Below are 24,568 nucleotides of genomic sequence, written 5' to 3'. Positions count from 1 at the left end.
TTTTAATAAGAATTTTGAGAAATTTAAGAATCCTTTTTTAAGAAAGAGTAAAGGTTTTATAAATCATTCATTCAAAAACTGTGAAATAGCCTCTTATTTTAGCCTTATAGTAATAGTTTAAACTTACATTACCAAACAAAGTCATGTTCTGACTTGGAGAGCTGTTTGAAGCCTTTTAATTACACAAAATCTCATAGCGCAATATCTTGTTATATTCCTTCTTGTGAGATCAAACCTTTTACCTGGTTGCACATGAACAAACTTAACAGTTAACTAGAACATAACATCAGTCCTAATTGGCGAAGTGTACCTAATTAAACTTCAGGGATTGTATCTTTAAGTGGTAAAATGTGATGATCTGATTACATTCCTGAAAAGCTGAGACCTCAGTGATTTTAAGCTCTTTTAGGTGATACATAAAATCATTTCATAATATATTTTTATATGAAATCGGTTCATGTTTAATAATTTGGGTATGCTGAGAGGTTAAGATGCTCTTATTTTAACTTCAATAAACAACCATCCATCATTTGAGAAGGGATAAATGCCTCTTCAACTGTTTATTGCCCTTTTGTGTGCCAGCTCTTTGTCTCTCTAACAAGGTCTTATTTCACACATCTTCTCATCCATGCAGGCAGCTATAAACAGCGGAGAAAAAAATAAATACAACCTGTCATTAACGCGTCTTCCTTGAAGCCTGCTGCCTTAGTATTGAAGTGTAAACTAACTACAAGTCCAGTCACAAGCTTATATTTATGCAAAAAAATACAAAACAACACTAGCTTGGTTGAAATGTTTCAAAGAAACATTTGGCGTGCAGATTATACGTAATATGTTTGCATTATAAGATGTGTAGCTCTTATAGAATCCATCTTAATGTTGATTAAGCAGTTGATTTGCAGACAAATAATATATCTGACTTATGGATTTGGTGAGAAAAATGTTGTCATCTGTATTCTGCTGTAGAATACATGTTAGGTGAATAGTTGCCTAACATAGCACACGGGGGAGGCAAAAAACATGATCATCCATCTTCTCCGGCCCTGCTGGAGCACATGAATAATTGTTCAGTGTGGCCTGTTCTGATGTTGCACACCAGAACTATTTGTTTTGATGATAATTCTCGAGACACCGTGCAAAATGGCAAAGAATAATCTGCATGACACACACATTTATTCAACATAATTTGTGATGTCACTGCTGGAACATCTTTTTTACTTTGTGTTGGTAGAGTTTGTGGTTCAAGAAAGATAGAGGAATGTCTTCTCTTTCAAGTTATTTATATTTTTTCTTTAGATTTGTAATTTAAGTAAGAGCTGTTGCAAAATGTAAATAAGCCACCACTGGTAAGCAGCCATGATTGGCAAGAAGAGCAAAAAAAATTGGTTGCACCTTCAGACATTCAATTTTCTGAGCAAATATAAGAGGACTTACATCTTTGCAGCTCACTCTGAAGATTAAATAAAGCCTAAGACCAAGAGGATTATAAAAAAAGAAGAGCAAGCAGTAGTGCCTCTTTCATATCCCTCAATCTCAGTGCAAGGGATGGGTATTTATGTGGACCTAGAAGTTGTGGCCGGCTATTCTTGTTGCAGACATATGTGCCACTGATGGGTTTGGGTTTCCGAAATCCTTTTGCTTTATGTTAATCAAATGCACTGTGGCAGGCAGAGAACTCCGGTGCGGTCGAAGTTGGCATGTCTACTCTACATTCAGTCTCTGCAAAGTTGCAATTACTTTGGGAGTGAGTACCTAACGCTGCCTATAATGGAGGATGTAGCGATACCCTTCCCCCATTCTTTCTGTTCTTGCCTTGTTTGTGAGTTTGGTGCAAAATTACATAAACAGTTTGTACTTTCACTATCAAAGTTCCCTCTGGGATTGATGTCACATGACATCAGTCCATTAAAGCATTCAAACTAACAGCAGGAGCTTTTCTGAACTTTCTTTGGTGTAAAATGTACTTTCTCTCGTGTTTAATCTCTGACTTAGCCATCTATTTATTCAGCTTGTGGAGAAACTAAAAGTAGGGTGTCAAGCCTACACTGTTGTATGGTTACTATTTGCAGATCTTTGTGATATTTCACACTTGTCAGACAGTATGGGGGGGCGCTGTCTGACAATGGGGGAGACCACAGGCAAAATACTCCCGCAGATTCAGACATGTCACTCAAACTGATGAAATAACCAGCTGGGTTTGGATTAGTTCAAGTACAGTGAGTGGTAGCATTTTTTGAGTTGTTTTTATCTCTTTTTTTACCAATCAGATATTGGTGCCATGCATTTTTATCTTCTCAGTGTTTGCCAGCTGTCTATTCCAGCCTAGTAAGAAATCATTGACGATAAGGACAATGATTTCTTTTTAAGAGACATTTTTTTTAAACACCTTAAAAAGGTGTCCTAGAAGATGGCCTTGCCATGAATGGTTATCAGCAATTCAAGCACTGACGTTTTACAAGGGAAACACTAGCAAATATACTTCATAGTTGTGTGCTTGCTGGTAATGCATTTGTATTTCACAGGTTTGCAACAAACACTAGAAGAATATTTTTGTCAGTGGAACTTCCATTATAGAGGCCACAAATTGCTGATATTTAAGCAACACTGTCAGAAATGTCATTATGAAAAACTATTGAACATGCTCACTATAATAATTATCTACCTAAATGGTTTTCATGGGGTAAGAATTAATAACAAGGTAATAAACATTGCTAAAACCTTTAGCAATGGCTAACAAAGCCTTTAACTACTACTTTTCTAACTTCCTGTTCTGGCAAGCTGTGATGCATTGCTAATACTTGTGAAAAATCAGGACAAAGTACAATTCAATTTTAGTGATGTAATTTCATTTCTGCCTTCTTCCAAGACAGAACTAGAATGTTGTAGATGTGGTCACTTCTTACTAAAAATGTAATTGTTGTTTCTGTGTAAAATTTCTGTTAAGGCATTAGCATTACCTTTTAGTTGAACCTGTGTTTTGCTTACAGTTATACAGTTTTCACTAAAAACTTGTTGGAGGCCATGGTGGTTTGTACCCTGTCTGCACAAAAGAATAGAAGAACAGAGCTGAAAAGAATACAAAGATTTCTCACCAGATTATCAAAGCAAGGACAACATTGTGGTTCCTGAGAGACAAATTATCCAAATTAGTAAAACAGCAGATCACACCATTCACTTTTTTAAACATGTCATTTTTGTTTTTCTTCTGTTCACCATCTGACTCGCTGTTTTCTTAATCTGCTGTGTCGGCCAGTACGCGCATTACCATTTGTACCTCTACAATGGCATTTCATCCCCTCCTACTACCATTCAATACTAGTGAACAAAGCACTTCATAACTGCATGCCTAATATTTCGTCCCATATTTACATACTATACTCATGAAGGCTACTTACCATAGAGCCATTCAGAATGTAATGAAACACCCATAAAGACAACCTGCCTGTATCGAAAATGAGAGAAGGGAAGAAAAGAATTTTGTTCTTTACTTTTTGACAAACAAGGCTCCAGGTCAATTCTTCAATTCGCCATACCCCGGATGTTAAATAATATTAAACTATGATCAGAGTATAGAAAACTACACTGGTTGTCAGTAAATCAGTATGAAACGTCACACTGGCGGGTAAGAATTAAGGCTTAGTTGGTACAAAGTATCCTGTGGCAGAAGGAACTAATTTGCATCTGAAAATGTTGGGTACAAAATGACCAAAACTGCAAAGGTTTGTTCAATCAACCTATCAATCTGCATTCTGGCAGGTACAGTTTGTGTATTGCCAGGTTTTTTTGGTTACCTCACTTAATAAATAGAAAGTTACATAGGTTGTTATATATTTGTATTGTTTGTATAGCTTATCTGTTTATATTTGTTTTATATTTACATATATTATTAATATATTTATTTTGTTGTTGGTTGTCTTTAACAGGTCTTGTTACCACCACTTCAAGGAAACTTGACAGGGAACAACAGGATGAGCACATACTTGAGGTAAACATTTTAACTAATATTTGTCTTTCTATGTTATTACTATGAAAATATATAATATTTAGTTTTTTCATGTAGCGACATGATAATTAGGAAAATAAAAAGGAAAAAATGAAAAAGGTTAACATATTCAGTTACTCAGAACAGCAGAAAAAAGAAAATTGAACTGGGGAGCTGGGGATTTTCCGTATGTGAGGTTTGGCCTTTTCAGCCAACTTTGACCGAGTGCCACATGTTGCCAACCGAGAAGCCTTCATAGATATGCAAGAACGGTCTTTTAGGAGTAATTTCTCCTACTGATTTCCGGACGGGGTAGGAGGGAGAGAGGTGTGTGGGAGAGGCTGGTGACTGTTCCTTTGTTCTTTCCCAATGTTGCGTCTCGTGGATGGATGGAGCAGGCTGAGACAGGAAACTGCTGTAAACCTACTAGGCCAATGTCTAAACTTGTGGGATTTAATTGAGCACATTTCTCTCTTCCTTTAATGCTTCCCTTCTTCTTTCACACCACAGAAGCAATGTTGATAATAGCTCTTTTAATTGTGCTTCTATGGCTGACAGAGAACAAAACATCTTTTAATTATTATTAAAAGCAATACAAACTAGTTATTTCTTGGTTATTGTTAGAACTGCTGCATCTGTCAGGGTCGTTTCATACATTGTACTCTGCTCATGTTTCACTGCACCAGCTGTAATGCAGGATTAAGAAAAAAAAGTGGTGTTAAACTAGGGAATAGATAAGGAGGATCCCCTTTTGCACTAGAGAAAATAGGTGCATGTTTTATTTTATTGTAGATATCATCAAAATACCAAAGCTACTCTATCCTATAGTTGCTACCTTATGCATCTGAGTAAAGGTCTCAGTATAGAAGGTAGTGTTATTGTCATCCAAGACCAACTTAGGCTTTGTTTCTGAATTTTTGTCACTTCATGAATGTTCAAAATGCCTCCAGAGACATGTAATAACCACATTAAATATTACTTTGAGCTTTTTATGTTAAGCAACATTCTGTCAGTGATTCCCTGGTTTTTAAACTTCCAGTTAACTAGGTCATCATTATTCATCAGTGTCCTGTCTTAGTTGTGGGGTGCCCCAGAGCTCTGTCCCATTCTGTTTTCATTGTATTTGCCACCATGGGGATCAGTAATTAGAAAACATGCAAAAACAAAAAAAGAAAACATGCTTCCATTGATTCACTGATGATGAGATCTGTTTGCCCATTCAAGCTATTTCTGTCTAGTTGATAAGGAACTGTCTTAAACACATATGGTCTTGGCTGTAGATCAATATCCACAACTTAAAACAAATAAGAAATTCTTCTGTTTAGAAATTTTATATTTGGGAGTGTTGGATGGCTATGTCTGTGTCAGTTTGCCATTCAAAACACCAGTACCCTGATTTTATTGTTCTTTTCATTTACAACTTGATGTTCAAATTATCTTTGTTCTTAAGACAGGATTATTTCATTTAAAGTTGATTTCTAAGGTGAAGGCCTGATCACCAGAACAGGACTTTGAGAACGCAAGTGGATGTTGCACTGGACTACTCTTTACTTAGTTACCTCCAAAGCCTCCTAAATTTAGCCGCACACCATCTTACTGAAGCTAAATGAGGCCGTTAGTTTCCTTACTGTAGGTGTGTTTCCACAAAAGGAACCTTTTCCTGGACCAGGTTTGTTTTCCAAGGGGCCTTATAACTCACTGCATTTAACAGGTAAAGAAAAATTAGAAAAGTGCCCGATAAAAATGCCCTTGTGGATGAAATGAACTTGTGGATGGAATTTTGTGTAAGGAGAATATTAAGCATTTTGAAATGGAGGAATTTTTCAGCATTATAATTCAGTAGCCAGATTAAAATAGCGTAAAGTTCATACTTTCTGTTAACTTTAACTTTAGATTTTAAAGCATCGTCTATTTACAGCCGTCTGTTGTTAAAGAGGAAACAAATCCTTTTTTTGAATTATTAAATAGTTTTAATATAGGATGTTACAGCCATTTATTTCAGTTTATTTATATACCGCCAATTCACAATTTGTCATCTCAAGGCACTTTACAAAGTCAATTCAATTGAATCATACAGATTTCAAGTCAGGTACAAACATTCCAATTAATCCTATCAAACAATGCAGTCAAATTCTGTTTATTATTCAAATTGGTTAAAACGTTTTTCTATCTAAGGAAACCCAGTCAGTAACTTGTAGCATTCACTCCTTCTGGATGAGCATGTAGCACCAGTGAACAGTGGCTTGCATTGACTTTGCAGCAATCGCTCATACTGAGCATGCATGTAGCGACAGTGGAAAGGAAAACTCCCTTTTAACAGGAAGAAACCTCCAGCAGAACCAGGCTCAGTGTATTAAAAAGAGCACATACACTTAGTCACAGCAAAAACTCAGCCAATAGCTTCTGCCTCACAGACTAAAACTGTGAGTTTGTTTCACAGGACAGGAGCCTGATGACTAGAAGATCCGCCTGCCATTGTACTTCTAGAGACTCCAGGAAACCACCAATAAACCTGCAGTCTGAGAACGAAGTGCTCTGTTACGAATATATTGAACAATCAGATTTCTTATGTATGATGGAGGTAGATCATTAAGTGCTTTATATGTGAGAATGCGAATTTTAAATTCTCTTTTAATGAAAACCAACCACAACCTCTATGGATCCTAAACAAATTTTTAGGAAGCAAGACACTGCTGCATGTGTGGTCAGTGGTACTTTAGTACACATCTCAAGTTTTATTTATAAAATATGCATGTTGCATATTTCCTCTGTATTTGAAGTGGTTATAATACAGTTTTATATTGTGAAATAATCACAGGTTTATGGCTGGAACAGCGATATTAATTTCCAACCACATGTCACGGTGGGGTTTTGGGGTGGACCAAAGTGCAGACAAGAGCTTGGAAGCAGTATGTTGTAAGAAGTCTTCAGTCTTTATTCCAGAGGTTTTTAGAAAAACGTAGCAAAAATCACTGCAGGTTCTAACAAGAGTCAAGACCAAAACTTACATAAGTACTCTCTGCAGGAAAGTAGCAAAACAGAATCAGGGGTAGTAACTAATATACAGAGGGAGACAAAGGCACGTAATCAAAGGAATAAAGAACAGGTGTGACAAGGAGACAGAAGGAACAGGTGAAACAAATACAAAAACTGAGCATGGGCGAAGTGACTAATAAACAATAAAGAGAAACACAGACCAAGCAAAACCATAAACAAGGATAAATAATCAAATGAAGCATTAGAAAACTAGAATAACCATGAACTAAAGTAAACAGAGAAACTAGAGGGAACATAGGAACAACAATAACAACCTAAGAACAAACAAAGAACCCATAAAGAAAACCTGATTACAAAAGTAAACAAACCTAACCACACTGACTGAATTAACTGGAAAGGAAACAGAACGAGAGAACCAGAATATGTACAAACCAAAAATAAACAATAACTAAAGCTAACCTATAAGGAAGAGCTGGAAAACCCAAACTAGAAACACCTGGACGAAAAGTAAACAATAAAAAATCACAAACAAAAGTCCAAAATGTCACACCCTGACACCACAGCTGTTATTCCCCCTTCTCTCTTCTAATAAGTGCTAGAACACAACTTAAGTCTTTGTTGGTGAAATCCTTTTCAAAATTGGTTACAGTTGCAGCTTTGACCAATTTAGTTTTATTTCTGACAACCACAGCTTTTACTTAAAACCAGAGTGAAATGGTGAAATGAAATAACTACAATAGATGAGTTACTGCACAGCGTCTGTGACCTAGGAAAATAAGTTTATGAAGTTGTGGGTGTCATAGTTAAAATGAGCCGAACGACTTCTACATTATTTTATTACCTAGTTTAAACTTTTACTATTAGTTTTCAGAGTAAACAAACCTGCTACAAGTTCCAGAGACCAGGCTAAGAACCAAAGGAGACCCAGCATTTAGGTCTCCCAATTCAAATGAGAACTGTCTACGACTATGAACTATTCAAAAAACATCTCTTTAGAAGACTTTTTCTCTTGTTGAGTATGTTATAGTTTCTTTTAACTATTATTTGGATGATTTGGTCTTTACTTATTTATTGGTATTCTTTTTAATAGTTTCTTATATTGTGCTACATTTCTTTAGTATTTCCTTCTAAAACATTTTGGTGGGACTGAGGTTATTTTTAAATGTGCTCTACACATGAATAAATTAATGCAATACAGAATTTCAATAAAAATTTAAATTTTGTGCATAATGACATTTTTAAAAGTTTCATACTATGTGCCACTTTGGTGGTTATATTGCACATTGTAAGTGGGATACTTTCAGCTGGGATGTCAACTTCGTCCTGCATTATTTAAAATTCAACAAGAAGCCTCCTATGTTGTCATTCAAGGGATCAGCTTAGTTTTTTTTACCTGGCCTCTAACAGAGAAAATCAGTCCAAATTGTTGCTAAAGAGTTCTAAACCAACTTGCTGCAGGAGAAGAAACTAAACATGTGGAGCAATTAGAGTGGGGGCTGTGTCAGCATTGTTTGCACTAAATGCCAAGACGAGGTGGAGGGAGCACAGGAGGCCTTCAGCTTTTATGATGAGGCATATGGGGGTTGGTAGCTGTCGTGTGTCTGTGTGTGAAAGAGAGAGAGAGGGAGCTAAAAGCAGTGGGGGAATTTCAGAAAAAGGCAAAGCTGCTCTTGTTGTTCTGAGTCTGGACTCAAGCGGCAGGATCAGAGGCCTTCGTCCATGGAAGGAGGGGGGTGGGTAAACAGCAAAAGTGGGACATGCCGGGACATGCTGAATATCCAGCCCTGGGACTGCAGGGAACATATTGTAATGTTAAAGCAGAGGTGAATGGGCTGTTCACATCTGTTGCCTGGAGCCTTTGCCAGCATGCACTCTGGCCTATTTAACAGATATTAGATCCTGCTCAGTGCACGTTTTTGTAATTAACCAGCAGGCATGCTAAAGGTTAAAAAATATTAACTAATCACCCTAATGGATTTTCAAGGTTGTCGTTTAAACACAAGAGCACCAGCATGGTCAACTTTTGTCTTGACCTGGATAATCACACCACGAAGTAACGAGGTAGATCATTAGGGGATTCTTAATACTGTTAAAACATTATTTCCGGGTTAATGACTAAGGGAATTACTTGGGTTAAAAAATAAAGACCACATTTTAAAAATGTTTAACCATACTTTTAATTAAAATCCCTCAAATTAAGACACATTAAAGGTCCTGTAGCCAAGGACCTGTTCACTAACATATAGTCATATTTAAAGAAATTAGAATATGCATTCCAATGAGACTCGTGTCAGATTAAAACTACCTTTTAAAAATTACAACCTTTAAGCAGGTATTAAACATACTTTTCATTATGTATGTTTAATGCCTGTTTCTAATTGGTCTCATGTAATATTCTAATCTTAAATGTTGTTTTCATTAACTGTAAGCAGAAAATTTATTAATTAATTAATAATTACCTAAAATAAAGGCTGGAAAACATAAGTCCCTGTATAATTAATATATATATATATATAATGTGTTTCACTTAGTGAATAAAGTTACTAAAATAATGGACTTTTCAATAATATTCTAATTTATTGAATGAGTCTTAAGATCTTCTCCTGTGGTAACCTCCATCATCTACATGCAAACAGAAACAAATAATTTGAAAACCCACGTTTTTAGGCATTTTGCACACAAATGTTTTTCCAAAACAATGTTTTTCTAAAATATTCTTTATAAACATGCAGTTGTTTCTAGAAATGTCTTCCTCCACATTAAAATACCAAAAGTGGTCCAGAACACCTCAGAAACCATGCCAGAGTCAAGGATTGTACTGTACTGCATCACCACATTCAAAATGTTGTGCATTGGTTAACGACTTAAAAACTCTAGGATAGCATTTTAAACAGATTTTACATCACACCCAGTCCACTTTTTGTAATTATCATGTAAGTGCTCAGAAGGTTACACATACCTAACAAATCACCCCAAAAGCAAAACATATGGAGAGTATTTGTATTGGATTTTTAACCCAATGCAGGATATCAGGCATCCAGAGAGCTAAAAACTAATTTGTTTATCATGGAATTTTCCATGACACTGCACAGGAAAAGCACAAACACTCTGCATCATCCCTTGGAGAGACATTCTCATTCAAGTTTCTTGTCAGCCGATTTAATTGACTCCGCTCATGTGAGCAGCATGGACAGCTGCAGACACTGCGAGAAAAGCAGAAACACATTACTTTAGTAATTGAAAGTATGGCACCAAATGTGCGTGCATGGCTCTGGACTGCTAGCCGTTTTTAGTAAAGTACTTAGCAGATGGTTTTAAATGACTGCGACATTTGTTCTGCACTTAAATTTTATTTTTGCAGCTCAAAGCTGGAAATGGTCAGGCTGTGGCTCTTTTCTTTTAGGGAAGCTGCATGGATTGTGAACTCAGCTGTCAAAAGTCCTAGTGATGTGTAAAATTATTGTTCAAATGAAAAAAATTTCGAACATAGCCAATAACTATAACATGACTTCAATCAAGGTGCTATAAAGGATTAATTTATTTATTTGTCATTCACTTTTATACTGAGCACCTCTGAGGCTAAGAGAACCCCCCAACCTTTCACTAAGAGCAATAAGTCATGTTGTATATTCTCAGCTCAGTATATTTGTGTATTATTGTGTACATTAAGGCCAAAATCACATATATCACAAGTAGATCTAGGTTTAAAATTATTTACATTCGATTTAGAACTTTGTTTCTAAAATAAATGAGAGCATCATCTGTCAAATCATTGTAAAACAAAATAAAAGAAGGATCAGTTCTTAAAATTTATGGTTTTTTTTACCTTTTACAAAGTAGCAAGGCAAAAATTATTTATACCTTTGTTCAATAATAATAATAATTATTGGCATTACTGCAGTCAAACCATTCTTCTTGCTAACCAGCTTTTTGCTTGTTTCCACTGCTATTTTAATGATTTATTTTTTGTGCCGAGCTCCAAGTCTTTGAGGTTGGAAGGCCTCTTTGCCCTCACCCTAACTATTTGCGCCCTCCTTAGATTCTCTATCAAATTTAAATCAGGACGGGCGCAGCATGTGGGCATAGCGATAGAGCGCACGACCCATATATGGAGGCTTCAGTCCTCGACACAGCTGTCCCGGGTTCGAGCCCCGACACCGGTCACCTATGCTGCATGTCTTTCCCCTCTCTCCACCCCATTTCCTGTCGGCCTACTTTCAGAAAATTAACAAAAATAGGCCACTAGTGCCACAAAAAAAAGAAAAAATTCCAAATCAGGACTTTGTATTCGAAAGCAGGTCCCTCGTATCAAAGGAGTGGACTAACTGTTAATAATTTATTGCTAATCAAGGAATTGTTGGACAACGAATAAATAAGCTACTGTGTGACGTATCACTAAATGCAGATATAAATTTCATTTAGTTTTATATTATTCTCTTGGATTCTTACAGCCTCGTATTTATTTCATTTGTTTATTTTATAGTTTGTTTTTGCTTCAGTCACCTAATCTTTTTTTAATTATATACTTTTGAATAAATTTTTTAAAGCATAGTTCAAGATAAACATTTAGAGGTTTCTGGTTAGATATTGCTCTCAATCCTAAATTTGAGACCGTAAAAGAAGTCTCTGATTATTTACTTAGTCCACTCCCAAAATTATGACTGTAACAGACACAAAGAGGCTTTGAGAGTGCAAGAGATAAGATGTGATTTAAAGTTGGTTGGGTAAGACAATATTTCAGGCTTTTAGTCAATAAACTGCCAAGTTTTGAAATCTTTATTGTCTCTCCTCAGATAACCATTACCGACCACGGTGTTCCTCCCAAATCCACCACCGTCCGGGTCATCGTTCAGGTCCTTGATGAGAATGACAACAGGCCGCTGTTTCTGGAGAAGATCTACAAGATTCAACTGCCCGAGCGGGAGAGACCCGAGAGAGAGCGAGCCACTAAGAGAGACCCGGTGTATCGGGTGATTGCGTCAGACCGCGACGAAGGCCCGAATGCTGAAATCTCCTATAGTATCGAAGAAGGAGACGAACATGGCAAGTTTTTTATTGAGCCCAAGACCGGTCTGGTGTCATCCAAGAAGTTCTCCTCTGCTGAAGAATATGACATTCTTACGGTAAGTATTTAAACAGAAGGGGTACAATCCTGTGCCCACACATAATTGCTCATTAGGCTGTAAAATGTTACAGCAGATGCTTGTTTATTATTTTATTGTTTTATTCCTCTTTATTTCTCCTAAACTGTACAACCCGTGTTTCCTTACCCCACTTTATTCTACTGCAAATGCAGTGTTAATTAGTCCACATGCGTAATACAAGTGTAAAGCAAAAGTATTCACTTAATTGATCTGAATAAACCAGATTTTATTCCTTGTTTGTCTAACCATGAGCGACTTTTCTCAGCCATTGATGTGACTTCACACTTTGGCTGTGATCTGTCTTATCACTATATCACAGCAATACAGAAACAACGTTTTCCCAAAGATCACTTGTGTTATGTGTGTGTACAAATGAACTCTGCATCAGCTTTTGTTCTAAGTTTCCCCATCACATGTTGCTTGTAGAATTGTTAATGATTATCTTTTTGTAAGGTTAATTGTACTCTTTCTTGACAACATGTATTCTGCTGCAAGATTCTGCTCATTAAACTTTAGTTCACTAGCAAAAGAAAATACACAAAAGAAGATTTGATATGCTAAATGTCAGCTCTTGTCTGAAAATTTCTGAATATCTGTACGATTAAACTTTAAGGTAGGGACATGTTCAGAAACTAATTTAATTTAAGTTAAACCCTAACAGATTTTGCCTCTTTTCTTTTTTCAGATTAAAGCTGTCGACAACGGACGTCCTCAGAAGTCATCTACTTGCCGCCTGCACATCGAGTGGATTCGCAAACCAGTGGTGCCAGCTGATGCAGCTCCCCTGCGCTTTGAGGAATTTCCCTTCTCCTTTTCGGTTATGGAAAGTGATCCAGTGGCACATATGGTGGGCGTTGTTGCCACTGAGTCCTCGGATGTTCATGTGTGGTTCGAAATCACAGGTAGCGCCTTCTTTATTGGCATTCTTGCTACGCTTCTGCACGCTGAGTGAATGCTCTCTTTCCTATGGCTTGTAGTTACAACAGTGGTCTTTAGGACTAATATAGTGAATGTGTTTCTTCTGCAGCTTGAGTTTGTTTTTTGTTTTTTAATTAATTTAGCTTTAACAACTGTAAGAGGTTCATTTTGGTACTTTGTAATAAGATCCCCTAGATTTAGGTAAGGTAGATTGAGTGGAACGGAACTGATAGCTACGTCTGTTAGCATCAGCTGACATAGCAATACATTATGATTTACCTACTATTTGTCCAATGTTATTTTAACAAATAATGAATGTTTAATTACTTTGATGGGGGGAGTTCAGTCAAAACATTACATAGATTTACATAAGTTACATTGAGGAGAATGAAATTGACACAGGTATCATCTAATGCAACAATTCCGTTTTACTACATATTTTTATTTTTTCAGTTTTATATTTAACATATAATGAATATATGATTCCTTTATTAGGAAGAAGATTGTAAAAAGTCATGGAGATATTAGTAAGGTAGATTAAGTACAATGTTGTTGCTAAAGCTAAAAGGAGCTGTAGATAAGATTTGATATAATTTTTTCATGTAATTCATTTTATAATCCTGGTGAAGTGAACCAGATCAGCATCTAAGCTATGAAACAAATCTGACATGTGGCATCCTGATGATGCCACATGTCAGATTTCTTTGTGTGGATGATGAATTTGTCTCGGAAGTCAGAACGTAGTTCTTGGAATGACATCAACCTTGAGTTGACCGTGTTCTCATTGGGAAAAACCAGTGAAATTTGCTTATTTTTGTCCTGCTAAGTGCGACTTCCTTTTGTTACTTTAAAAGAAGCATCTCAAATGTAAATACAGTAAAGTACAACTTTGACTATCTTTTATGCATAAGGCAGCCATATTGGATATTGGCTAGAGGACCTTCAACTCTCCAAGTCGGAATTCCAACTTTAGGTGACATTTTTCCATCTTGGAACTCAAACTTCTGCATTGAAAGGAGTAATTTGAGGTGATCCAAGCATATGATAAGGAAGTCTCCTGGGTGTCTGCTTTGGATGTTTTGCAGTCATATTGAACTGGGAGAAGACCCCAAGGCTGACCTAGAATTTGCTGGACCAACAATATCCTTTCTGGTCTGCTAATGCCTTGGGAGTGGGATGTCTGGATATCCATCCTGAATCTGTTACCGCTACAACCCGATCTCAGATAACCAGAAGACAACAAGAAAGTTCTGACTTCAGAGTACAATTTGAATGCATGACTAGAAAAATATGCATTTCCTGCGAAAATGCAGTGTGAATGCTGTAAGCTGAATTTTTTAACTGAAAGCTGGAAGAAACAAGCTGAAATTGACTGCAGAAAATCTGCTGAAATGTAATGAATACGAAGAAAACAGAAATGCTAAACTCCTGTTGAATGCTTTACAGCATTCACAAAATTAGCAGCCTTTAAGAATATAACACATCATGGAGCTGTTAAGCTCCATGATGAGCCCCCATTATGGAACAGTTAAGGTCTTTACCAACACCACCATTTCTTCTGTTTGAACTATTAGTTAACAAGCAGACAAAATAATAGGTTAAAACATATTTTAAACAATGAGAACAAATATTACCACATCACCAGTTTAAATTGAGCAATTACCTTTACAATCTATTGTAAATCACCCTTCCCCCAATCTATTTTCTATTCAAGTACATTTTAAGTAGGTGTGTTTTTTGAGTGTCCAAACATATTTTTTCTTCTCCTAAGTCTACATTTTAACTCTCAACATCCACTCTAAACATGAAAATATTTAAAACGTCTTCTTTTTAAAAAAATGCTTGCTCCTCACCCTTTTCCTCTGCCTGTTTTCCTTCTAATCAATTTCTGACTGACACACCTCCTTTTTCTCTCCTCTCCTTTGTGCTCTTTCATTGCTTTCCCTCTTTCTATGGAATGCTCTGTTTGGTTGGATTTTTGCAAGACGGCAGTGAGGATTCTGAGATGTTTTACATCCTTCAGATGGCTTGTGACCACAACTGTACAGCAGAAGGTAGCTGCTGGGATCTCCTAATAGCCTTTGCTGTATTAAGAGATCATCTGACATTGTCTGTCTCTGGTGCTACCTGTTGTTTGTGGTTAGCTTGTGATATTCCATGGGGTGAATGTTTTTTTTTTGGGATTTTAGCATCAGTTTTAGGTTTCATCAGTTTATGGTATTGTTACAGATGTATGACTGATCAATTGTGTTCCTGTGCTATTGATATTTAGTAGGGGTGCACCGATTGCAACAATCTTTAAAAAGCCTGACCTGCTGATTCTGATTTCGGCTGATTTTTTTTTAAAGAAATGACACTTGTCAGGTCACAATAAAACTTCAATGTTCCAATTTTATTTTATTAAAACATTGAACAATACCCGTGAAATAATACAAACCTGTTTTAACTGCACATGAGGTAGTGCTCTCAAATACTAATGAAAAGTTTAGAACATTGGAGCTCCTTTACTCTTTGATTTTTTTCACCTTTTTAAAAGAAACAAAACTTGCACAATAGGTTAGACAAGTAGATAAAACCGATGGATAAGATTGGTTTGACATATAAGTTTTGGCCGATCACTTATCTCCCAAAATGAAGGAAATCGGCCAGTCGATCAATCAGTTCACCCCTTGTATTTAGTTTAAATAAATGAATAGAAGAAAATCTATATTGCTAGTTAATACATCTACATTAGTTTTGTGTTTGTTTTTATCTTTGACATTCGCAGAGCATTAAATTAATATTTATGTGTCCACCTCTTCTCCCATTTAATGTTTGTCTAAACTTGTGACATGCATGCAACTACTTCAGGATTTTTCCCTAATACTGTCTCTTTTTTCATTTTTTGCATGAAAAAAAAATCCCAGGTGGCAATTATGACAGCCGCTTTGACGTGGGCAAGGCCAGTGGAACCTTGATTGTTGCACGGCCCCTGGACACAGAGCAGAAATCAAATTACAACCTGACAGTGGAAGCTACAGATGGGACACGAACTGTCAGCACTCAGGTAATTGAAACACTAATGAAACAGTTGGAGGCTGATGAGGTGGTTGTCATTGTTCTGTTTTTCTCATGTGAGGAGTAGTGGGAGTTAAAGGATGGCTTATTAGTAGATCAAATGACCTGTTGGGCTATAATGATGCTGTGATGCTATCGCTGCTTTCAACTGGTGAATTAGAACAAAAATGCTTTTTTTAGGTTGAAATTTCTCTTTTCATACCAAGGGGCTAAATTCTAATTATTAAATAAAGATACAGATACTCCTTTATCCTATTTCTGCATATTTTACAATATACTAAATTACTAATAAATTTTAAAAGAAAAATCATAATCATAATCATAATCCTTTCGCATATTCACAATACAAGACGTAATGGATATTCAGACCAATGTAAAAACCTTTTTAGATACACTAGCTTTCACTGTGAATCCAGCTTAAGTCTCGTAGCTAGTTGTCAAGCTTTCCTTCATAAGGCCAGCTATTTTTTCCTGCTCCTTGAGCTAGTCTGGGTGTAGAGTCACATTTACTTTGTGTTTATCTTTATAGAAGATTCTTTTATCCAAAATGCCTTACAAATGAGGATGTACCAATGCAGTTAATATCAAAGCTAACAATAATAGACCACTTGTCAGGTTCTGTCAGGGGCAACAGTGTGGAAATAGAGTGCAGGCATAGAGTGCAGTGCAGCAAGAGATACTGCAGCAAAGGGGGTAGGGAAGTACAGGGTCGGTGCTAGGGTAGGAGATGCTCCCTGAAGAGCTGGGTTTTCAAGACCTGCTCTTTAGGTCATTCTACAATCGTGGAACAATACGTGTGGTTGTACCATATGATGAGTGAAACCTAGGAGTTCAATAAATATCATATATACACTACAAGAGTGTGCCCCTTCTCAGCACAAACTTCACTTTGTGGAGATGTGCTTGTCAGTGAGCCTTACAAGGAAGAAGAGGTCATTCCGCAGGTCGAGCAGTCCTACAGCTGTAGACTGAGGTTTCAGATTTCCAGCAGCAGACTCTCCAAACACTGATGAGCTATACAGGATGTGATACAAGCTCACAGTCCCAGGGTTGGTCTTAGTCCCTTTGTCAGGTGTATGAAAGGTCCAACCTACAAAAAAATGTATGTATATTTTACAAAGAAAGGCAGATGATTCTCTTTCAGCAGGAGAATTGTGTTCCATCATGTAGTTAGCTAGGATACTTAATTAGAGAGCCGTGCACTGGGAGTCCCTCTTTTTCTCATTTTAATGCAGACTTGCTGTATTGATGCTGCTGTCTAACCAAAGCTTTTTTGTTTCTAGTGTACAATCCTGAGTCCCCACAGCTCCTCCTCATTTGCTCTCCTTTAATCAGTGAGATTCTCTTCATTTTGTCTGAGAGGAGTCTATAGAAACTCCCTTTTTGAGTGTACTAAATAACTAAATATGGAGTAGCTTTGTCACACCCCAGCTGATAGATAATCTTAAGTGCCACAATAAAAGCTTTTTAAGTATGCAAGATGCATTTGGTTTTTGTTGTGATAGTCATGCCTTGTCCATGAGATTTTACTTGTTTTTTACATGGTAGTTTTTTACATGATAGCCGTACAGGATGGTGACATTCAAAATCTTTTGTCCTTTGTCCTCAATGTGGAGCTTTAGAGAACTGGTGCTGGGAAATGTATTTGTTGTCAGTCTGTATGAATAAAGCCTTTCATCATCTGGCTCTTGTGCTCCACTGAGCCTTGGATGAAGAGCGCCTTCACTGGCATTTTAGAGCTCATCCGCCAAAGAGGCAGGGCTTTTAGTTTTGAGCAAACCTTAATAACAGCGAAGGTTTCTGTTTTCTCAGCTAAGATTTTTCTCTCTGTTGTGCAGTCTCTTAAAGCTCTGGCAACAGAACGTTTTTTAGAAGCCTTTTAGCAAAACACCATGCTGTGACATTTTAGGTGAAATTATTCACTTTTAAAGGTCAGGGCAGATGGCGATGCTTCTTTGGTCTGGTTCTGTTGGTGGTCTTGACGTGTTTAAGACAGTTCTCCTCTCCACGGTGTCCTGCTGTGAGCCACATAAAACCTTTAAGAAAAAGGAGAATAAATTGAAGTAGAAGTTTAAGTCAATTGGTTTGGCATGGTTGCTAACCAACATTTTAAACAATGGCATTTTATAGTTAATAGTTCTCTAAGTGCTTATGTCTATGACATTTTAACCCAGCTGATGACCAGGCCAGCTGTTTCTGTAAAGGAAGTGGATACACTGAATTTCAAATTGAGCATTAGACCATGGGGTAATAGGTATTTTTAATATTGCAGTGTTTTTTTGACAAACCAGGTGTAGTGCCAGTTTGTTGACTTAAATATATATAATTTCTTAAAGTTTTGTGCTACGAATATGAATCATCAATGAAAATCTTAGCAATTTTTAAGAGAGCAATTCAAATTTTTTTTTTTAATATAATGATAGCAAAGTGGAGGCTTGATGGTTTCAACAAAGTAAAGATCAGTTTACCAATCAGAGCTCTGACCTGGTTCAGAACAATGAATGGTAAAATGGTAAATGGCCTGCACCTCTGTAGCACTTTATCAAGTCTCCAGAGACCCCAAAGCGCTTTACACTACAATCAGTCACCCCCACATTCACACACCGACAGTGGTAAGCTAAATTGTAGCTACAGCTGCCCTGGGTCAGACTGACAGAAGTGAGGCTGCCATACAATCGGCGCATCACCATCAGCAGGCAATGCAGGTGAAATGTCTTTCCTAAGCACACAACAACTGAGACAGACAGCGCGTGGGTTTAAACCGGCATCAGTTACAGGAACTCCTACCACTGTTGCCACCGTTGCCTGTGAATAACAAAATACTTTTTTTCTGTTTATAGTAAAACAAAACAATGACAAGTATAAAAAGTTCCTAAATTTACAGAACTCTCTACAAACACACTAGTGTAATCCTCCTTGTAACGTGACATGGATATCCAGAGATAAAACCCAATAAAACATTTACTCTTTTACAAAATAAATTTTAGCTCAAGAACATTTTTCATTTTTGCACACCAGAAAATATAAAAGCGCCACAAATATTTACTTTATTCCGCAAGAATATTTGAAAATTAATATTTAAAAGTTAATAATAAAATTTATATTATTTTTTGGACAATACGATACAACTGAGTAGTACATTCAAAAAAGGCTATGGTGGTTGGTTAACGCTGGAGTTATTTTCTTTGGGCATAGTATGGGTTTTGTCTTGACAGAAGCAGAGATTTTTCTTGCAAATTAGATCTACACTGTCATACACAGTGCATCTCATGAAAGCTGAAAGTTAGACTTATCTATACCTCAAATCAAAGTCATGTGGAGACTTTGCTGCGAGACAGGCTGGCCTATTTTCTCTCTCTTAGGAATGTTTCCTTTCTTTTTGTTCTCTTTTGCTTTCTAGTCCTCTTTGTGTTTCCTTCTGGCATGCTCCCTATGAGCCTTTTCAAGCTTTTCTGCATTTATAGGCCAGATGTGAAGGACTGATGATCATTCTGTTTGGGTAGTTTAAACTACAAACAGGAGCACCGGACCTCAGTGGGTTGTAATCCTGTTTTGGGAACATTGTTGATCGCTCTGTGCCAGTGGCTTGCCTTTGCCCAGAACCTACCGCCTGGCAGGGGGTTTTCTTTCCTGCACAATGATAATGAATGCTCCCTCATGCCCTGTTCTACAATATCTCACATAAGAATTTTCATGCTTTATGAGGCTCCGTTTTAAATTTCCCTTTTAATATTCTGTATAATTTCAAATAACAGTAGCAAACTGATCTGAAAAAATTAGATCATATCAGATCTTAGGCTCCAGGAATCCATTGGTAATAACAGTATAATGAATTTTGGCCCGTGGGAGGTCTAGAGAAAACAGTTGGCCACTCTGCTATGTGCTTTCCATTCAACCAGCGTATTTCTATGAAGGCGTCTCTCAAGGATCAGCTGATGAAGACGAGGGGAGCCACATTCCAGCTCCTGTACCTCATAGCCAGGAGCTGCGCCAACAAGGCAGCCTTGGCATGCAGCCGAGCCCACCCTCCTCTCCCATGTCTCCAGCTATACGACATCCTCCCTTGGCCGTTGAGAAGTACCTCAAGCTGTTCTGCTCACAATCTGTTCCTGATCTCCTGTATCTCTTATCTTATTCCACATTAGTAAGCCTTCTTTATATCTCACTTGAAGGTTTGATATAATTACATATTGTGCTGCTGTGAGCATCAGAGGTGATTATTGCTTCTCAATGCTCATTTGCATTTCATTTTCAGCTATAGCTAATACTTCGGTGTTGATTTTAGAGGGCATATATAATTCTCTTCAATTAGGTTTGGGCCTGCAGCTCATTATAGTCATATAAATTTTCATAGCTGGAATTGATAAATATATCAAAAACAGCATGAAAAAGGAGAGTACAAAGAATTTAACAGAAGGTTGCAGAAAACGTATGATGTTATACATGGAATGCTGAACTTGGGCATCAGTGCATAACACAAAGTCCACTTGAAACAAGCATTTTGATGCCAAAGTCTACAACTCAAATCTGAGTTCATAAAGTGAAAATATATATGTTGATTTATGTAGTCAGGTGGAAGAGGAAAATGTTTTTTCTGTGAGCAGTGGCTTGGAGACCTAACAGTCAAGCACTCTCAGAGGGATTTAAAAATACTTTCTGGCACCAGCCTGCCTGTAATTCATCAAAGTGATGATTGACTGCTTGAGACAAAATATCTAATTCCAAAAACTAATATTCTAGCAGCATTCAGGTATTCTGGTTCAGACCATAATTGTTATTTTGACGTCTATTGGCACCAGCATTCTCATCTTTCCAAACGACCATGCCATTGTAATAACCTACATTATGTTGGCTAATCATGCATCGGTTGTGTTAGTCTCACTTTGCTCCACATGAGTCCAAGTTTTAATTGTGTGACTTTATTTGCACTACAATAATGTAGTTGTTAAAACGTTTTTCCAAGGATACTGTCTGCCAAATCACGAAAACTCGAGTCAGTCTGCAGTTCATTTTTGTCACACCATGCCATTAGGCTTAAAAGGTGAACTTGCACTAGGGATACACAAGTGGTGGATGGAAGGGAATACTCATAAGGCTTCTAGAGTCAAGTGTTCTCTCCATCATTTGGCTCAGTCACGGAGAAAACAAACAAAGCTGCTGCAGCTCATTATTGTGGAGGAACATAAAGGAGGAACATTTATAGAGACCAGTTATAAATTTATTTAATAAAAAGCAAATGTAAGAAATCAGCCCATGTTTTGCACTGACAGAGGAAACAAAAAAAGTATAAATGATAAACATTTTATAAACCAGCGAATATTTCAATGGATAGTCTGGCTGCATATTCCACGCTTAAGCTATCTGTCCAAGGTGAGGCAAGAACTGTGTTGTGTCCTCTTCCGTTTGCACTGTTCGTTTCCTTAAATACATGAATTCGTTGTTAGGTAATCTTGCCGCAAAACACATTTCCAACAGAAAGGCTGTTGTTTTGTGGATGAGAAATCTGGCTTCTCACATTTACCTGAGCTCACCCACGTTTCCTACGTAGATGGTCTTTTTAGCAAGAGTGCTCACTCCATCAGTTTTCTGCTTTCCCTAAAGCGGCTACAGATGAATTTGACATGTTCCTGTTATGTTAAGGTATGTTTTGTGAAGAAAATTGTCCATTCAGTATTTGCTTTAGACATCCAGACATTGTAATTACAGGCTAAATGGCAGTGCCTTACTGTTTTAATGGATGTAATAAAATAGGATTGTTTTTTTTTTTTTGGTTTGTTCCGAAAAGGTTTGTTCAAAAATCTGATTTGACAAACAATGGAAAGGCCAACTGTGATTTGTTTCATTTTTTCAAGATTTGTAGGCTTTCCTGCTCTTAAATATGTTGACATATGGAGTTTGAATCACTACCCTTCAAATCAGGGGCTCATATTAAAAAAAAGTTGATATAGCTTTGAAAGACAGTTTTAATTTTGCAGGATCTTGTTAAACCCCTAGTTTTTTATATCTTACATGTAGGCTGGCTATTTGCTACCTTGCATATCAAAGGTGGTTACATTTCTTATGTGTGTTTCAGTCTTAACCACAACTCCTGTTTGCAACTAGATTTTAAACTAGACTTTAAACTTGACCGTTTCTTAGTTTTTTTTATTGTCGCTTATCTTTCTTACTCTCATCTTTTTTTTTACTCATCAGCATCTCCATGTCTTGTCTATTTCACAGACCCAATCTTGTTTCTCCTCAGCATTCCCTCAGGAAGCCATGCACAAAGGCTACAGAGCTTTTCTCTACACTGGCGTTTCTGCTGCAGTCAGGCTGCATCATTCCGCTTTGTGATGTTTGGGGTACAAAGTGCCTCTGAAGTGTTGTGTCAGTCTTCCTTGTAAAGGGAAAGGCGAGTTTGTGTGTGTATGTGTGATGTGGGGGTAAATAGGCTTTTTGTGGGGCTTTATAAAACGTATGGGAATAGTACACTGTGGATAGATGTAGATGCAACTGACCAGGTCCCAATCCTTTCGGCTTTTTGCAGCACTGTCAGTTCTTTCCACCTTTCTCACTGTTAAAAAAAGGTGTTATCTGTTGCGGGCCACATTGAGAACCATTGCACAGCCTCTTTGTTTGGAGGTACATGTGACAGTGTAAAATTGATGTGCTTGTTTTGGCGTGGGTGGGAGGTTGGGTGCATGCTTCGTGTGTATAAAAGGTGGATTTGTAGACATCAGGGATCTGGAGCTACACGTTGCTTGGCAGAACATAAGAAGACAACCTTGGAATGAGACCAGATTGTCACACTGACGGTGGGAATTGTTTGCTGTCTCATAGTTAACATTGATTCAGAAAAACATACTTGTTTTACTTTTCACATTCAGATTAGCAGTGTGATATTGGTTGCTCATAACAGAAGAGTTGTGGCAAACAGACAGCATGCATCCCAGCGCTCCCCCTGCAAGATGACATCTGTGAGTTTCAGCAGTAATGCCAACATCACAGCACACAGCAGATTGTAAATGTTATCAGTCCTGTCAGGTTGAGTCTATATTTGTCTCTTGTTTTAGCTTACAATGGCTATCAAACACTCTTACCACAACAAACCAAGTGGGCAATTGTTTTGACCAGAGATCTGACAAACTCGGGTTAGCCAGTGAGCTGCCACCTGTTCGAGGCTTTTGTGTCCTCAACCCCCCCTCCACCGACCCGGCACCTAGCAGCTCAGCTTCAACTGTTTTCCTACAGGACATCACCCCCTGGTGTCTGGTATGTAGGTGTCAAATCTAGACTGATCCCTTTGTTCCCCATGTTTGGCAAGGTTGGAAGCCCCTGGCTGCTCTGGGAAGCAAAGATGGCATTCCGGCAGCTCTTCATAATCCTCTGTCGGAAGTCCAGTAGACAAGTGGCTGGTGTTGATAAAACATGCTCCCAGTGGAATTTCACAGTTTGGAGGCATTCGATTTATAGTTTGGAATGGGGAATAACACTCATACAGGAACACATTCCTAAAATGAAAAAGCAAAAAGTTAGTACACTCATGAAAAAATTACTACACCCATTGAACATTGTTTTTTTATGAAGAATTGTTCACATATTGATGTCTAATCTTAATTTTCAACCTACTCTGTAATAGCTAGGGTTAACCCCTTTGGTTCAACTTTGCAAATGTCTCATTGAGATTAAAATATTTTTCAAGAGAGATATGGCCATGAAGATGCTTGTTGTAGCAATGTACCAGTCTCTGACATTGATGTATGAAAAGTGGGCCTCAGTTCTCACTTTCAGCTGTGAGATGTTTACGGGGTTTCTGGATTTTTAGACCCAGCTTGGATTTAGACAATTTTCTTTGATTGATAATTGATATTAAATTTGCAGATGCTCAAATGTGTTAGAAAAACAGACTGTTATATAATGTCCAATTTTTCCACAAGACTGTATGCGTGCAGGTTGTTTTATGGATTTCTCCTCAACAACGACATTTAAACATGTTTTGACTGTTTCAGTAGTCACAACATAAAGAGATAAACCTTTTTTGTGTAACTGTTAGTTTCCTTTTCAGCTATCATCATTTGTTAGCCCATTGTCCTTCAGATTATGACTCTTACATTCCCTACGCATATGTGCTCCTGCACAAAGCTTGCAACTCATCAAGATGTTTTATTGATGCATCAATTTAGTTGTACTGCATCAAGTGGTGTTTCACTGAAAGCTTTTGTGTTTCAGGTATCGATCCAGGTGTCTAGGCCATCCTAATAAAAAAAGTTAGAATGCGTTTATGTGATGAGAGAAAGAATAAAGTGCCTACGCTGAAACCTGAAAGAGAAAAACAAAAAGCAATTGCAAATAAGCTTCAATCTATTATCCACATTATCTGTGGATTAATAGCAAATTCTATAGTGGCTTGGAAAGGTATTTATACCTCTTGGACTTTTCACATTTTGTTATGTTACCAACACAAGCCTTATTGTATTTTTGGGTGGATTTT

At 37.3% G+C, this 24,568-nt stretch overlaps 1 protein-coding gene across 8 annotated transcripts in view; it reads left to right on the top strand.

Annotated features, from left to right (window-relative positions):
- Positions 1-24,568, top strand: part of fat1a (FAT atypical cadherin 1a) — a 112,059-nt gene that overhangs the window by 35,781 nt on the left and 51,710 nt on the right. For 5 of the 8 annotated variants that reach the window (XR_007038166.1, XR_007038167.1, XM_047364568.1 and 2 more), the window contains exons 4-8: positions 3,924-3,985; positions 11,773-12,102; positions 12,809-13,025; positions 15,027-15,095; positions 15,948-16,087. Coding sequence is in view for 6 of the 8 variants with exons in the window: in XM_047364568.1 (XP_047220524.1) it covers positions 3,924-3,985; positions 11,773-12,102; positions 12,809-13,025; positions 15,027-15,095; positions 15,948-16,087 (818 nt within the window). In the remaining 2 variants the exon portion in view is untranslated. The remainder of the gene's footprint in view (positions 1-3,923; positions 3,986-11,772; positions 12,103-12,808; positions 13,026-15,026; positions 15,096-15,947; positions 16,088-24,568) is intronic. The other 3 variants (XM_047364570.1, XM_047364569.1, XM_047364572.1) reach the window with 1 other exon arrangement.

The sequence above is a fragment of the Girardinichthys multiradiatus genome, chromosome 5 (genome assembly GCF_021462225.1).
Source record: "Girardinichthys multiradiatus isolate DD_20200921_A chromosome 5, DD_fGirMul_XY1, whole genome shotgun sequence".
Classification (NCBI taxonomy): Eukaryota; Metazoa; Chordata; class Actinopteri; order Cyprinodontiformes; family Goodeidae; genus Girardinichthys; species Girardinichthys multiradiatus.
Note: the sequence above shows the minus strand (reverse complement) of the source record. Positions and strands in the feature narration are given on the sequence as shown.